The sequence below is a fragment of the Xiphophorus maculatus genome, chromosome 18, assembly GCF_002775205.1.
Source record: "Xiphophorus maculatus strain JP 163 A chromosome 18, X_maculatus-5.0-male, whole genome shotgun sequence".
In the NCBI taxonomy this organism is placed as follows: domain Eukaryota; kingdom Metazoa; phylum Chordata; class Actinopteri; order Cyprinodontiformes; family Poeciliidae; genus Xiphophorus; species Xiphophorus maculatus.
In genome coordinates, this window is record NC_036460.1 from 18153376 (window position 1) to 18170173 (window position 16798).

The 16798-nt window shown below is 37.0% G+C and overlaps 2 protein-coding genes across 2 annotated transcripts; one reads left to right on the forward strand and one right to left on the reverse strand.

Moving 5' to 3' along the window:
* Positions 1 to 382: 382 nt before the first annotated feature.
* Positions 383 to 10243, forward strand: LOC111612011 (protein NLRC3-like). The gene is made up of 12 exons (XM_023351653.1): positions 383 to 649; positions 1036 to 1224; positions 2838 to 2930; positions 3080 to 3254; positions 3463 to 3610; positions 3801 to 3893; positions 4095 to 4447; positions 5775 to 5981; positions 6510 to 6685; positions 6767 to 7037; positions 7135 to 7350; positions 8995 to 10243. The coding sequence occupies exons 1-12, from the start codon at positions 636 to 638 to the stop codon at positions 9373 to 9375; spliced, it is 2316 nt and encodes a 771-aa protein (XP_023207421.1). The 5' UTR covers positions 383 to 635; the 3' UTR covers positions 9376 to 10243.
* A 104-nt stretch (positions 10244 to 10347) lies between these two features.
* LOC111612012 lies at positions 10348 to 15305 on the reverse strand. Its single transcript, XM_023351654.1, has 7 exons — positions 15250 to 15305; positions 14569 to 14612; positions 13494 to 13727; positions 13269 to 13350; positions 12171 to 12271; positions 11521 to 11886; positions 10348 to 11358 (listed from the first exon to the last, which is right to left on the reverse strand). The coding sequence occupies exons 2-7, from the start codon at positions 14600 to 14602 to the stop codon at positions 11333 to 11335; spliced, it is 843 nt and encodes a 280-aa protein (XP_023207422.1). The 5' UTR covers positions 14603 to 14612; positions 15250 to 15305; the 3' UTR covers positions 10348 to 11332.
* Positions 15306 to 16798: the final 1493 nt, after the last annotated feature.

Here is a 16798-nt window from a genome sequence, read left to right on the forward strand (position 1 = left end):
CTAAATGTTAGAGCGTTAATAATGTGACCTGAAAATCAACTTGTGGTGGGTCTGACTAAGATAAAAAAGAACTATGTACTTTAATATAAGCTAGAGATAAAATAATTACTGACAACAGTAATGGCTCCATCTACAGATTCAAGTTAGGATCCTGACTGGGCCAGTCAAAAGGATTACTTATTCTTTTTAAATAAAGAAATAATTCTAAAATAAAAAAAGTGATAAACTTAAAGATTACAGCATGATTCTGCTAGGAGCATGAAAATTTAACATTATACAAGAATAAGACAAGAAAATGAACAAAACAGCACCAGGTTTAAGTGATCTTGAACCTGAACTGAAGCTCTTATTCTGAAAATTAAGAGCCGGAAATTGTTCAGATGACGAAAGAAAATGATCTGGAACTGAAAGTTAGACACGGCTCTAGTCATAACCTTTTAAGTTTTAGCCTGTTTTGTCTGTATTATTTGCTAATGGAAGTGCATTTATTATACACCCCGTCGCCTTAGCACCGCTCGGTGTTGAGGTAAATACAGCAGAGAGGTTTCCAGACTGTAAAGTGAGGTAAACCGGGTGTTTTCAGTTTCATTTCCGCCCGTCTTAAACTCACCTGGCAAATACTACAACCAAGAATCATGGACTCAGAAAAGTAGGTTGTGTTATGTGTATAAAGCAAATATTGAAGTTTGTTTTTAATTTTTTGGTATGAAACATTTCTTACATGTAACGTAGTTCTACTTGTAAGCACCACTGTTACACAGTTTTAGCTTCTGCTAAAAAAAACCAAATCATTTGATCTGATTTGGCTGAAAGTACTTGATGATTTGGAATAGTTTTATAATTGTTGTTAATATGGTTGCATAAATGTTATCGCATTAGTTACAGTGCTTTGTAAAAGTATTATAGCACAGATATTACATGTCGTTCACACGCTCCTACTAAAAACTGCAACGTGTGGCGTGCTTTTATATCCACGCCCCCTTGCTCTTATAGCCATAAATAAAGTATATTAAAGCTTTTTTTTTATTTCCACAGCAACCAAGCCGCAGGAAGTGATGTGGAATCGGACAATGAGACCTATGAGAGGCCCCCGTCCAGTTATGGTTCGATGAAGAGTGAATGTGATGAGATGGAGAAGAGCGACGAGGAGGAGGAAGGAGGGGAAGGAATTGCTGAAGTGGTGTGTTTTGCAGCACCGGATCCTCCTGCTCCTCCAGTTGTTGGGTAATTTTGCACATAGTTGCACATTGTCCCAACTTGTCTGTGTCTTCTATGCATTTTGGTGCTTCAGAATCAGATTAGTTCTGTACTGACCTTTGCTTTGCTATGTGTTTGGGCTGGTTTAACCTCATATCGGATTATAATGGTGTGAAGTTATATTACACCTTCTGATTGTATCACTACGTGGGAGAAAATATTTGCCATGTTTACACAAACTAGTACACACTGTTCTTATTTCTTTTGATGGCTTTTACTTTTAAAGTTAATTATATACACCGATCAGATGTATCATGACATTCTGACTACGACTACATGGCTTCTTTGCTTTGGCCCCCAAAGCAGCTTCACCCAGTGAACAATGAGCTCCACTAGACCCTCAAAGAAGTTCTGTGGAGTCTTGTAGAAATATGTTTACAGCAAATCCTTGAACTCTTTTAAACCGTGAGCTGAGACTTCCATGAATCAGACTTGTTTTAAGCTCATCACTAACCTTTATCTGACCCCTTTCTAACAGCAGTTTAAGTTGCACTAGATTACTTGTTGTGTCAGATCACACATTGCAACCTTCACATCCCGTTTACATCAGTGAGCCTTGGCTACGTAAAGCCCTCTGATCTGTTTTACTGCTATTCCTGTCATTGATTGTGTAGGATAGCCCCTGGTGGCTGAGAGCATTCCTTCAGAGCTTTTCTGATGTGCTCTAACTGGTTGTCGAATCATCACTATTTACCTCTTACCAAACTCACTCAAATCTTTAAGCTTGAACATTTTTACTCCTAGGTTCTATGTTAAAGAGATACACATTATTAGCAAGTAATCATAATGTTATACCTGATCGGTGTATAAGGTTTATACATTTCTATCATGCTTTTTTCAAAACAAATGCATAAAATTAACATTTTAGCAAAGGTGAAACATCTAAGCAATAACATATAGATCCTCTGATCCAGTAGAGTTGTGTAGACATTCAGTTCTTCAGGATATGAAAACTCAGTGGTGATTTCTTTGAGGTTTGTGCTCTCTCTTGGATCTGTTGTCAGTCCAAAGTTTATTGTTGGGTTTTACATTAAGAAGCTTTCCTCTTATTAAACGGGCCCACTGCAATCCCTTCATCTTTGTCCCTGATACTGACCAAATGCATGTAAATGCCTGAATTCAAAGAAAGTTACAAGAAAAAAATTTTCTCGCATTTAGCAGATAGAAGTAATTTCTGTCATTCTAACTGACTGAAAACAAGAGAAGTTCGGTCTTATTTAACTTCAGACAGTGAGAAAAAAATGTGTTTGTCTCTTTCAGGGCTGTGTAATTTTATCGATCCTATGATATTTATCGATATTTCTTTCCTCAAAAAGTATAGATTTTTCAACCGCGAGTATCGATACATTAACTATAAAAGCAGCAAAAGTCTAAAGAAAAACTCTGAAAGACCTCCAGAAAGTCAGACAAACTACTAACTGCATCCCTGGATTCAGCCTTGATACATTCAAGCAAAATGTACTAGTAGATTGATTTAAAACTTTTGCACAACAAAGGTTTTGCCTTTTTAATGTTGAAGAAACCTCTGGTTTCTTTGATCCTTATAAGAGTTTTGTGTTAATCAGATGAATATTTTGCAGGTCTCAGATGGGGCACTCTCTGTATACAGAGACACTCTGCACTGAAGCCACTGAGCAGACCAGGCCACCAGGAGGGCTGGTGATTGATGCCGGGTAAAGAAAACACAGACACACTACTATCATACAGATGGCTCGAATGTGGAGTTATCTATAACTTGACTTTCAAATGTGTTAATCAGAATAAATGTATTTCTATTTTACACACACCGAAAAGTTTTAAATCAGTTAATTTTCTCTCTCAGCTCTGAAGAACTTGATGACATCGAAGATGCAGAATTGGATGACGACGATGAACTTTTGACAACTTGTTCTCCTGAACCACCCGAGCCTCTTGAAATGGAAGGTTTGCCTCAGGAGGATGAGAGCAGCCAGCTAGGAAAACTAGACCCAGAATTGGATTTGCCTTATATATTCAAAGTTCGTACACATTTTTTCTACTGTTTGTTTTTGCTATCAAACAATAACCATCAGCTGTTTAAGATAAGGCTGCATTTTAAATTCATTTACCGGCTGATGATTTACACCTTCCTTACATCTTTTAACTAATTTTTCCAGTCGAGAGTTAAATTATTTGTACTCCTTGTATCTAAAAAGTTAACATTTGTCCATTTGTCTGTGTCTGAAGAGTATCCAGGAAGTTATATCCCGGCTCAACAACGATGAGATGTTCAAGTTTAAGATATGGTTTAAAAAATGGGAGCCGCTTGCCGTCTTGCAGGAAGTCCTGGACGGAGATGTTCTCGATTTTGTGGATAAGATCATTGAACTGTTTGGTAAGAAAACACTGCCATGATGTGTGAGTGTGGTGGAGCTCAAAACTGGGAGTAAAGCAGATTTCTGTGTTCCTGTAGTTGTGTCATTGGAAGTAGTTTTCACATATTTGGAAGAATCATTGTACAGCGTGTGCTTCCTGCTACTTTTCCATCAACTGCTTATTCGTCTGATTTTGCTTTTCATGTCCAGGCCAGGATAAAGCCCTGTCAAAGACAATAAGCACGCTTGAAAGATTGGAGAAGACAGAGGAGATTAATGAACTGCAGACAAAGTGTGCGAAAGGTGAGACAAAGCCGAAGCATTTTGAAGAAAGACCACAGTACACAAATCGTATTGTAAGCAGCTCTTAAAAAAACAGATTTATCCCATTCATAACTGAACATCTAGTACTTTATTAAATGAAGCGCATCTTCGAAATTGGCTTAATTTAACTCTTTATTCAGGATTCCGTTCATTTTTTCCTTTTTCTTTCTCCTCCAACAGCTATATTTCGCTTTTACCTGAAAGAGTATTTATTTCGTAAAAGTCAAATCACTCACGAGGGGGTGCCTCAACCCGGAAAGCAGCAGTTTCTGAATGCCGTGTATGTGGCGCCTCAGATTTCCATCCGTGGCTTTGGAGGAGTTGACCCATCTCATGAGATCTTGGCACAAACCCCGAAACCTATCCAAGTCCCCAGTGAGGACTCGTTAGTTGCCTTGAACAATCTGTTCCGACTGCAGAAAGATGACGGCTCACCGGTGAAGACGGTCGTAACCACGGGGATCCCAGGAGTCGGGATGTCTGTCTCTGTGTCCAAGTTCTGTCTAGACTGGTCAGAGGAAAAGGCCAACAGGGTGAGAACTGACACAAGCTTTCTTTTAGAAATCAGTAATCTGGGTTTTGATGCGATAAACCAGTGGTTCCCAAAGTGTGTGGAAAAGTGTTTCACTGTTTGTAGTGTGCTTTGTTGCAACCTGAATTTCGACATGAACTGTTGTGGCCAGAGCCACCACTGTACTAGAAGTAGTACAGTTTTTATTGTACTTTAGATTCTGAGACTTAAAAGTTTGACATAAAGAAGATTGCATTCTTTGTATTTACACAGAAATGACAGAAATCATAGCGTGTTTATCCAAAATGCACATTCAGTTAAAGTGTTGCTCAGGTGACGATATGAAGGCACTCAACGTTCGCTTTTCACTTAAAAGCAATCAAAAACACAACTCAACTACTCCAAAACACTCATGCAGACAAGTTGGGATTATGAGCAACTTGCAGAGCTGGTAGCTACACAGCGTGCGGTGGTTGGCGTGATACTCTAGCTTCACATGGCCGTTGGGATTTGACCTGCACTTTATCTCCGACCAGACATAAAAAACGCTTATCCCTCAGGATCGATATGTCGGAAAATTTAGTAATTTTGAAACCATAACTTTTTCATATCATGTTATACCTTGAAACCAGTAACCAGCCCTTGCCTTGGGCCAATATAACATATTTATTACATTCGAATGTGATTTTATTTAAGGTCTTCTTCTTGAAGAGTGCATAACTGAGAGTGTCCCGTTTCTTCTTGACTCAGAAAAGTAGTCAAGAGGTTCAAGGTAACTTGTGGGGAGCTGCCGAGAACCACAGCATGGTTGAATCTGTTGTCAGGGCAACTGTTAGTGGTGCACTCAATGAATCTGAGTTTTACGAAAGAATAGAGACAAAAGAGCCATTATTGCCCTACTTTAATTTTTTCACAACTAGACAGTGTCACATTTTTCTATTTCTGTGATGAACTGGTCTAGTCATCTATTAAACACATATTAATTACCTATTTTAGGTTTGCACCAGGACCAGAGTAACTAATTTCATTCCACCTCATGTTTTTAACATGTTTGAAACGAAAATAAATTCCTTGAATCCTTAAACATGCAGCTTTTATTTGAATATCTCATCAACTTTCCTCTTATTTAATTTTTTTCCCATTTCTGCCTGTTTTTCTTCATTCGTTACTACAGCAGTGTGCACCATTTGGTAACATTGTCATTAATGTTTAATTTGTCATTATTGTCATTGAAATTTGATATTAATTTTTCACACTACAGATGTAGTTTATTGCAGTTTTGTTTGTTTGCTTGTATATTTTTATATTTTGGAAATTAAAGCTTTTCATTCCTTTTCGTTTCTGCTCAGGATATTCAGTACCTCTTGAAGCTTTCGTTCCGGGACCTGCGGCATTTCCGGCAGAAAGAATATGAGGAGGAAGGCATATCAATGCAAGAGATATTGGAGTATTGCCACGCTCCTATAAAGGGTCTGAACATACTGCAAGAAGAGAACGCTAAATATGTCATCATAATGGACTGTTATGATTGCTACGAGGCGCCTCTGGACTTTCAGGTATCCCCTCTGCACACATTCGGGAGACTCTTCATCTAAAAATGTGTTCCTTATTCATAAATTCAAAGTTTTAACTATTTCTATTACACAGAGTGATATATTTCAAGAGTTCTTTTCTGTGAACTAATTATTATTGATTTGAGCAAATGGAAAAGCAAAATTTATGATTCTCAGAATATTTAATAGGATTGTTATAAAAAAGAAGTTGTCGATCAGTGTCTGTCCACAGGACAGCCGTCACGTCAGCAGTCTTGCTCATGACTATGAGTCATAAAATTGCCGTTCTAAATAGATTCCCTCTGTAGTGAATCTGTAATTTTCACTTTCAGAATTGAATCACTTAAATAAATTAACGTTTTGCTGATTAACTGACATGGATCTGTTGACATGCTGGCCTGCATTTGGAATAAAGAAGTAAATAAGTAAATAAATCTAGGAAAATAAAAACAACCTCAGTAATAAGAAAATGTCTTGTTGAAAAAACAAGCTGTTTTTTTTAAAGGTTTTATGTTTTGTTCTTATATTCAGAAAGCTCCGGAGATTACTGATAACAACACCAAAACACACATAGATACGCTGATTGTTAACCTCATACGAGGAAATTTGCTTCCGAATGCTCGACTCTGGATCCTGGGAAGACGAGCAGCGATCACAGAGATACCGTCTAAGTTTGTAGATGTTGTCGCTGAGCTGCAGGGTTTTAGGTAGGTGTTTTCTTTTATTTGTTAAAAGTCTCTCTTTCTAGCAGTTTGCTTTTTCTTTACCCTCTTCTCTGTGTTTTCCAGTGATGAGATGAAAGACGAATACCTGACCAAACGCTTTACTGACCCTCAGTTAGCAGCGAAGATTGTGAGACACTACAAGCGTGTGCCGATAATTCAGATTCTTGCTCGCCAGCCGTTTTTCACCTGGATGGTGGCAAAAATATTCAAGAGCTGCTATAAGCAGGGGAACTATGGAAGCAACAAGCCCAGAGTGACGCCGCTTCTCATCCACTTTATTATCATTCAGACGAATCGCATGCTGAAGTTCTACTTCAGAAAGAGGGATAATGAGGTGTGTACTGCTTTTCCCTGTATAAATGTTGTCTGTCCATTTCTTAATTTACGTGTTAGCGTTTGAAATGATTAGTTTCTGGCTTGTTTTCATGTAGAAATGGACTGACGTCGAGGTTAACTTGCTGAGAATGTTAGGGAAGATGTCCTTCAAGATGCTGGAGAAGAACACCAACGTGTTCACAGAGGAGGATGTGAAGGACGTGTCTCTGGAGCTGAACGAGGTGGTTATATTCTCGGGCCTTTGTACTGAGCTCGTTCCTACAGTCATCACTGGGAAAAGGACTTTCTGCTTCTCTCACTACACCATTCAGGTAAACCACCATGTTGTGTCTGTATATTACACCCAACTAATGATTTAGTGAGAATTTAACTCCTCACTAATGAGTCTGAAGTTTGCTCTTGATAAGGAATGTGGAATTGAAGCATTTTACAAAAACGAAGCCGTTTTGTGAGAATTTTATTGGAGATTTGTAAGAATAAATCTAGGCTTTAAAATATGAGAAAGTTGGTCCTAAATACTCCGTTTTTAGATAACTTTAGACTAAAACAACCAGGTTCTATACAAGTACAGTACATACCAAAAGTTTGGACACACTTTTTAATTGAATTCAATGAGAAGGTGTGTCCAAACTTTTGGTCTGTACTGTATGTCAAGAGGAATGTTATTTTGATGGTCTAATTTGGGCTTTTATGAGCTATTTTTAAAGTATGTGAGAAGTGTCAGAATGATACCAACAGAAAATCAACTGATAGAAAATCAGCCGATGTTAAATCAACATTCATTCAGAGCAAGATCCTAGAGACTTTTGAGCCTGATACGTGCGGTCGTCTGCAGCTTGAGCCCGGCTGTATCTCCACAGATATGTGGCAGCTCTATGATCGTCTCTCTGGCTTAGAGACACATGTCAGCATGGAGTCTAGTGCTGCTTCTATCTTGTTTGTTTGGGGAAATCACTTTTAAACAGGAAATGGATGGCTGTCTGGTCTTGTTTGGGATTCTGAAGTAAGTTGTTATTCCAAAGAGGTCTATGCAAAAAAGTTATGAAACCCTAAACACACAAATGACAGGATAAAACAACACAAAGACTGATAGAGCTGCAAATTAGCAGTGTGTGATGCAAAACAATCCAAATATATTAATTGGTTATTTTTTGTGCTGTTGTTTCTAATTTAATTGTCACAGTTATGTGATGCTCACGCTCAGTGAAATTTATCAATTGACTCTCAAACTAAGATTGGGATGAATGGCTTGTCTAAATTGCGCTTGGTCATGATGGTGGGTTTACATTCATGATTGTTTTTCTTGCATGTCTTTTTGTTGCCCTTTGATGGACTGGTGCTTATGGGGGTCTAGGGGGGAACCAGGCCTCTCGCTCCGTTGCCTACTGGATGTACGCAGAATTAAGCAGGATGGAGAATGAATGGATTATTTGGGGAGCTGGATCGATAATAGTTGCTATTCCTTTGCTGTACAGCTTCTTCCCAACACCATTCCTACCCTTAAAACTGAGTATAGTTAAATGTTACACTGTAAAAGCTGGGCTCCTTTTAGAAAAATAATTATTTTATAACTTAAATTCACAATATTTTCGATCATTATCCATCACTTGGAAAGTTTAAGGTTGTTTATCCTCTTCGGTGGAGGCAGAGTGATGAGCAGCAATGTCAAATAAAGTTTTTCTTTTCCACCGCAATATTTCAACCTCTTAAAACAAAATGAAACACACTTTCCTGTTTATTTGGTGGTTTGGTTTTGCACTTTTATTGCACCAAATACCCCAGAAGTTGCTTCACGTTGCAGTTTCCACTTTCCCCCACAAGGTGGCGTAGCTGCTTGAGAGAAATGGAAAGCAGTGCGACGTTACAGCTGCCTGTTACATTTGTAAACACTGTAGCTATTCACAAGCATAAACACTCCTAACCAATCCTTTAACATTCGCTGTTTCCTCTTCTAGGAGTTCATGGCTGCTCTGTACGTCTTCTTAGCGTTCTACCTGGACTCTAAGAACGTTCTGGAGAGTGGCTTCCTGCCCAGAGTCTTGTTATATAAATACAATGGCAAATCAGCTGCAGGCCTTGTGCAGTGCGCTGTGGCCCGGACCCTGGGCTCCAAGCTGGGACATTACGACATGTTCCTGCGTTACTTGTGTGGCCTGTTCTCCCTACACTGCCACAACAACCTGCTCCAGGGCTTCCTGTATTCACACGGCATGCCGAAGGTGGAAGGACTTGGGGAGGTGGAGCAGTTGCTGGAGCAGACCATCCAGACCGCTCCCGAAGAAAGGAAGCGGAATCTGTACGAGTGCCTTAGAGAGATGACCCAGGAAGATGAATGAGCTGAGTTTAGAGGACGGCATGTAATGGATGAAGGCTGTTTTGATTTCATTCAACTATGTTTTAAATAAGGTGAAGTTGGAAATAACTGAAAACTAACATTAAGAGACAATCATTAAAGCAGTACTTGCTTTTATTATGATGAAACAAAGAATACTCTAGTGTTTTAGCTGCACCAGACGGCATAAAATGTTCTTTTATACATTCTAAAGGTAGACCTTTTACAGCACTGTGGTATGTGTATCCAGTCCTACACAGATTACATTTAAAATACTCTGTGTCTCTGGTTTTTCTCATTTCATTTCGTTCTCCATTTCAATCTGGCGTCATCTTATTTTTGTCCAATCACTGGATAACTTCTTCATTTTCCTAAGCAGAGAGAAATTACACTGGATTTAAGGTTAAGGTTTGGGATCCTCAAATCCAATCCTCCAGGCCCAGTGTCATGTTAGATGTCTCTACTTCAACACACCTGAGTCAAGTAAATGAGGTCATTAGGATTCTGGAGAACTTGACGGCAGATGATTTAGCCACCTGATTGAGGTGTGTTGAATCCTGGCCCTTGGGGATTGGATATGAGGACCTCTGGTTCAGATAATAAATGGAGAAATGATACAGAAGTGAACAGACTTTTGAGTGTTTGCAGAAGAAAGCAAAATTGAGAAAGAAGAGTCCAAAGATCATCTGCTGCCTTCTCTTTCACATTTCCTTAAACTTGGTAGAAGGTTGTTTTTTTTTACTTTTGCTTGTTTGAATATTTTCTTCTAGTTGTGTTGACTTTTCTAAACATTGTTATTGATTATGCTTGGTGAATGTAAGAGGGCATATAAAGAGTTTTTCTTACTTTAATATAATATTTGATTGTCTGGATCTGTATTTTTTGGCATTATTCCTGAAGGTTAATTAAAATTGTCAGTAGCAATGAAATCCAAACACAAAGCTGCTGTTGCCACAGCTGTGGATGTTTTCTAGAGAAAGATTCTCTTTTATATAGTTTTTTCTGCTTCTCCTACGTTCCAGAGAATGAACATCAATGTGTGATTTGACTCCCAGTATAAGGTTCCCATTTTCAAAAAGGACTTGACTACATTTACTACATTTGTAGTTTTTATGGTTGTTGTTTTACCCCATTTTCAATTTGTACTTTCTTAAAATCAACACTAAATAAATATAGTCAAGCTCTTTTTGCATCAGAGCTTCAGATCCTACCAGGAAACTCAAGAGTTAGCTAATTCGGTTTCTCAATTAAATGATTGCACAAGAAACCCTGATAAAATACACAATATTTGGTCATGACAATTAAAAAAATGTTCTTAACTTGTTTTTTATTGTGGGGGCTTGGAGCCTAAACTACAGACGTAAACTCGCTGTTTATACATTGTTTAATGGTTTCTCTAACTTTCCATTACATTTTATTGAGAATTTATGTTACTTTTGGCTGCTTAACTGCTTTCTTGGTTTCAAGAAGTGGGAAACAGTTTTGTAGCGCATGTAGCGTGCATGGGGGACACTAGAGAGCACAGATAAAGAAGGTGGGGGGAACATGTCCCACACATACCCCGCGTCAGCAGTGCTCATGCTGATGCAGACTGTTGTTTATTTCAGCCTCGGTAAGGTTGCACTTAAAGACATCAAATCTAGAGAAATCATGACCCAGTGAGACAGGATTCCTTCAATGTTAGATAAAATTGGGTTCAATTTATTGTTTTGAACAGCAGATATTATTAAAGTATATATATTCTCTAAACCAAGACAAGGAATGAAACTTTTATTTTAAGGTAGCTATTCTTCAACAGAACTGATAGTGAAATAGCAAATTGTAATAAATTGTAAGAACCTATGTATTATGCTGTACAAAAGAAAAATATGTAAGAAAGGCAAAACACCAAATTTTATTTGAAAGGCGTGCGAGAAGTACACCAGCAGTGATTCAAAACAATCCTCCAGAGTAAGATTAATTTAGTTTTCAGGCATCACAGTCGTATCTGTAAAGGAAAGACATGGTTATTTTATTTTTTTATGTATTTTTGTTTTGTTTTTTTTAGTCAAATCTTGGTGTCCATTGTTTATATCAGGCTCCTCTTTAAAACATATTTGCAATCTACATAAATGTCATGTCAAACTGGACTCTACTGTGAACAGTTCACCTTGGCAGATGAAGGGTAATTCGTCATGGCAGTTGGCATCAAGCAGCTGGATGTTGTTTGACTGATTACTCCAGACAATCTTTCCACAGTGATTGTTGAGACCATTAGCCGGAAAACTGCTGATCCACTCAGGCTGTTCAGCTTTGGCTCCCGATGTCCACTGCCACTTTATGTTGGTGCCAAAAATGGACCGCTCGAGGCCGACCCAGACCCCTTTCTGCAATTCTGCCTTGTTTACCAAGATGTTCTTTAGCTCGTCCCAAACTGTCTGGTTAGTTATTTCGACCAGAGAGAAACTCAGTTGATCGCAGTAATTCAAGGCTTCAATCCAACTTTTTGTTTCATTAAACAACTGCAGAGATGAACCTTAAACCAAAAAAACTCATATTCATTACTTTTGTACTGAAGCAGATAAGAAGATTGTTCTAGAAACACTTTCATACAGCAACCATGGGCTCTTTGTAGCTAATTTGCAAATATAACAAAAACGCCTGTGGAAAAGCACCTGTAGCCCCACCCGCAAATATAGGTAAATATACAGGCAAAACCAAAATTAGGCAAACAAACAAGAGGATACAACAAAACCAGTAAAGAAAATATAATAATAAAATCTGTAGGACAGTGTAATCGTTTTGTGCTAAAGTACTTACTTGTTTCATCAAAAGTACTTTCAGTTTCAGACAGTTCACAGGTAGAATCCTTAATTTCTATTTTAACTGGTGAATCAGTTAAATTAAAGAATAACTCTTTTCTGTAATAGAAAAATATAGTTATCACAAACAATATTGGACATTATACATAAATAAATGTGTGTGTAAGTGTGTGCTTGGGAAAATAACTTGAACAAATCGTTTCAGTAAAAATATTTCTAAAGTGCCTGTTGACTTACACCAGATGTCATTGACAAATCAAGTATTTCACAAATGCAGAAATGTGACACAAAGCCCATAAATTAGATTAGATGTAATAACAGTAAGCAACACAGGAAATGGATGTAAAGAAGGTTTTCATCCTCTGGATTTGGGTGTGTTGGAGCAGGGATAACTCCAAAAGTTGCAAGATAGTGGCACTTGAGGACTGAAGCTGCTGACCCCTGGCATACACACATGATTAGACAAGGAATGGCCCTGCACATCTTCCCAAAATAAAATACAGACATTGACTTCTGGATGTGGGTACATCACAGGTTAGAGCACTTGCTGCAAGGCAATCTCATATTACCAAAAGAAAGATGAAACCACAAATGTCCCATGACATTATTGATAAAAATCTGAATCTGAAATAAGGTTAGATTGTTTTCATACGCTAATCAACCCAAGCTCAGCCAAGAAAACCTTTACTTAGTCAATAACCCGACTGAAATATGGAAAGAAGAAAAGGTCATTTTCCTTATTCCTTATTTCCTTATTCCTTACTGTTGCATAATTTCCCCCCAGTCTTTTAGATTTGAAAATGGCTTGTGAGGAAGAATGTGTCAGATTGCGTTCCTAGTTTCTGTGTCACCCTTATCAATAAGCATGATTTCAGTAAGCATGTTCAGTAGTTATTCTGAAAGCTATTCAACTTAAAATTTAGAATGTAATTTGGATCAATATCATCTCTGAGAGTATTATGTAGATTGTTACAAACATTTGCTATAAATTAAATGTGAGTAGCCCAATTAGAAGCATATTTTCTGACATTAACTTGTTCAATGCTTATTTCCCTTATGCATATGTTTAAAAATAATCACCACATGACATAATTACCTCTCTTTACAGTCCTTGCAAAAATTTGGAGCAGAGCATGAATGTTTTTGGCAGCATATTTTGCACATTTTGTAAGTGTTTCCTAGAGCATAAAAACAAACATCTGAGTTATACAATATGAAAATATAAAGAATTCAAAAACATGTTCCTTTAGGCACATAATTCAGAGTTTAGTTTACAACATTTATAATCATGATAAAAACTAAGGCATGTAAAATATATCACCTTTTACCACAACTTCAAGGCACGGGTAGGTACCGGCATTTGGCCAAGAACAATCCCTTGGTAAAGCTCTTAATACCAGTTTGAAGTTATTTTTAAAACGCGGACCACATGCAACTGTCAAAACGTCTTTGCCATTAATTTTGTTGTCCTTGATTATCCATGCCTTTGGGCAACTTTGAATTGTGATTTCCTTTTTACAGGATGTTGCTGTAGCAGAGAGTGGCTGGATGGTTGCTAAAACACAGGGAAATAATGTGAGGGGTTATATATTCCATATTTTCATGGATCCACCATATAAAATGACAGAGTACAACAGTTTGGTGTTACGACTTTCTGAATATAATAACCAAAGGTTAAAGATTAAAGCTGGGTGTCATATTAAAACCCACCTGTTTAGGATAGTATTTGAAACCTAATCAATTACAAATTTATTGATGGAACTTGACTTAATGTCGTGTTTTGATTGTTGATTCTATCTTGCATTGTGTTTCTGTGTTTGATATGATGTAAAGCACTTTGAAATGCCTTGCTGCTGAAATGTGCTATACAAATAAAATTTGATTGATTGATTGATTGATTGATTTGGAAATTAAACAAGGAGACTTTACTGGTTTCAAAATACTTGAAATAGATGGCTGGATGTGGACTTATTTCCAACAAAATCTTGATAAGCTTTATTATGTTTTTAAATGCTAAATTATATAAACAAGGAAGAAAACATAATGTGTGACTTTCAACTTGTAAAAATTTCATAGCACTAAAGTATCTGACAATTACAGTCCTCTGCTGCTAAGGTCTATTGGGTAGCTTGCTAAATGCCAAACTGCTTGATTAAAGTTTATACAAGACAATGTAAAAATGTATTCCTTTTTGTTGATGTACAACACTTCTGGACTTCTGATAAAATAGTGGCTCGATGAATGAAGCCAGACACTTTCAACACAAAATTGAAATGAACAGTAGGTTTAGAGAACCAACATATGTGAGTAAATATATAAATAATTATATATTTTCTATAAAAAGAACAAAACAAATATTAATTAGGAACACAAAATCGTAAAATATAGGAACATACTCAGCAACATTAGTAGAATGAGCCAATGATCCATGGCCTTTAACCTTTTAGAAATGAAAAGAAAGTTTAATCAAATGATTGAACAATGATTGTCACTAGGATGGTTATTGTTTTCTTTACATAAACAGAATTTCTGCTGCAGCTCAATAACTTTTATTGAACTGAAAAACTGCAAAGATTGTATTGATTACTGTTAATCCAGATTCTTTTCTCTGCCAATGCGTAAATCCCCGCACTCCTGTCCAGGAGCTCCATTACCCACGTAATGTCTCCTTTTTCAAGTTTGAGATTCAAAAGTATCTCAGACATGAAAAATAAAAAACATAATAAAATTGGGTAAACGTCAAACTTTTACCCAAAGGTAAACCTTTGACGTTTACCTTTGGGTAACAGTAGGTTACCTTTGGGTAAACGTCAAAGGTAGTTAAGAGTCCATCAAACTTGTTAAACTTGTTCATGTGCAGGGTATGAATGCATAACACTTAAAATGTAATATCGTACCAAATATTGCATTGAAGTAATCATTTACAGTTGTGATATTGCACACACTGATATTTTAAACATGATTGTGATTCAACATATTTTGCAGTTTACATCTATTTATAAATTACAGGGTAATTAGTCAAGATCTTGAATTTAAATAATATCTTGTATTTTGTCAATGCTTTATTGTAAACTCACCTAGTGAAGCAGAACTTGCTGTTACAAACCAAAGCTGTCACAGAAGAGGCATAGATCTTGAGAGTGAACTTTAAAAACATTTATTCTCTTTTTATGTGACTGACCACACCTACATGACCCATTTTTCAGATGGAAAACAGCTATTTACATTTTCTTCAAAGATCAGCCCTATTATGGAAAGCAGGTAGGCCTGTGTAATAAAGCAGCCTTGTGACCCAGTTAATCCCTTATATTTGAGTAATGTTTACATTTTTTTTTAGCTCTCCTGGCTCCTGTTGAGATATAAACTTTTAACAGCAATTATAGCCTGAGAACCTACAGTTTCAAACTCTCAAATGTAAAATGTCAAGCTTCAGTGCATGGCTGTTTTCAGATGCGTTCAAAGATCTTAGTTGATATTTAAGTCTTAAATATCAACTTAAATATATTTAAGTTGATATTTAAGTGGTCTGAGTGGTCAGACCGGCCCATCAGACCACTTGAGTGGTCTGGATGGGCCACTCAAGTACATTCATTTTACCCCAAAGTCCATTATTTTAGGAAGGTGTCCTTTGGTACCTAAATGGTGAAACTGTGAAGTGTGAAACAACGTTTCACATTTATGAACTTGTCTTTTACAAAAAGGGAAGTAAGATTATATTTGTATTTATGCAAAACACTGTACCAGAACTCACCTTTGTTGAGGCCAACAACACAACGGCCCATGCAAATATTACACCTTTCATGGGATTAACAGTTGCTTTACATGTAGGAATAAAACCTAATACAGATTCTAGTTAGGAGGAAGTGTCATGATACACTGTAATTATTACTTTTAGGTTTTTTTCTAGTATTTTCTTATTATGTTTAGTACTTTTCCATGTAATATTTCTCTGTGTTCAGCAAGGTAATCATGCGCATGGTATTTGAAGGAGATTTTTCCTAGATATTTAAGGTTCTTCTGACAATTTTGAGATTATAGGCATACAAAGCAGATAGTGAGAACATAGACTGAAACCCAACATTTAACTACTTAAAATTGGGCCTGTGCTTCTGACAAACAAAAGTAGCATTGAAATAAAGTGTCATGTTGCACATGACACTTTATACTTGATAAATATAAACCATAAATTTGTCATAACTTTTAAATCCCATTTAATTTTACAGCTCATTAGTATAGCTTCAGTTAAATAGAGCATATCAATGTTTGCATTGAAGTACTTCCTCTCCACGAATGTGGAACAGGAACAGAAAATTTATTATTTTTTGTCTATGTCTTTTGAGGAAGACAAATGAATTGTGATATGTATAAACATGTCGATATTTACCAACATTCTTTGCACAGGTGATTACATGACATACTATTAGAAAGTGTCAGTGTTGGATATATGAAGGTTGTGCCCTCGTGTGTTGAATGTTGGTTCAACAATGATCCCACAGCTGGTCTGTTCAGGCAAGATTGTGAACTTGACTTTGAAGTGGAATGGTTAAAGAATTTTATAGCACCACTTTGATAATGGTCCTTTGATTCATTTAAAAAACTTCCCTACACCACCAACATTAACTGCTT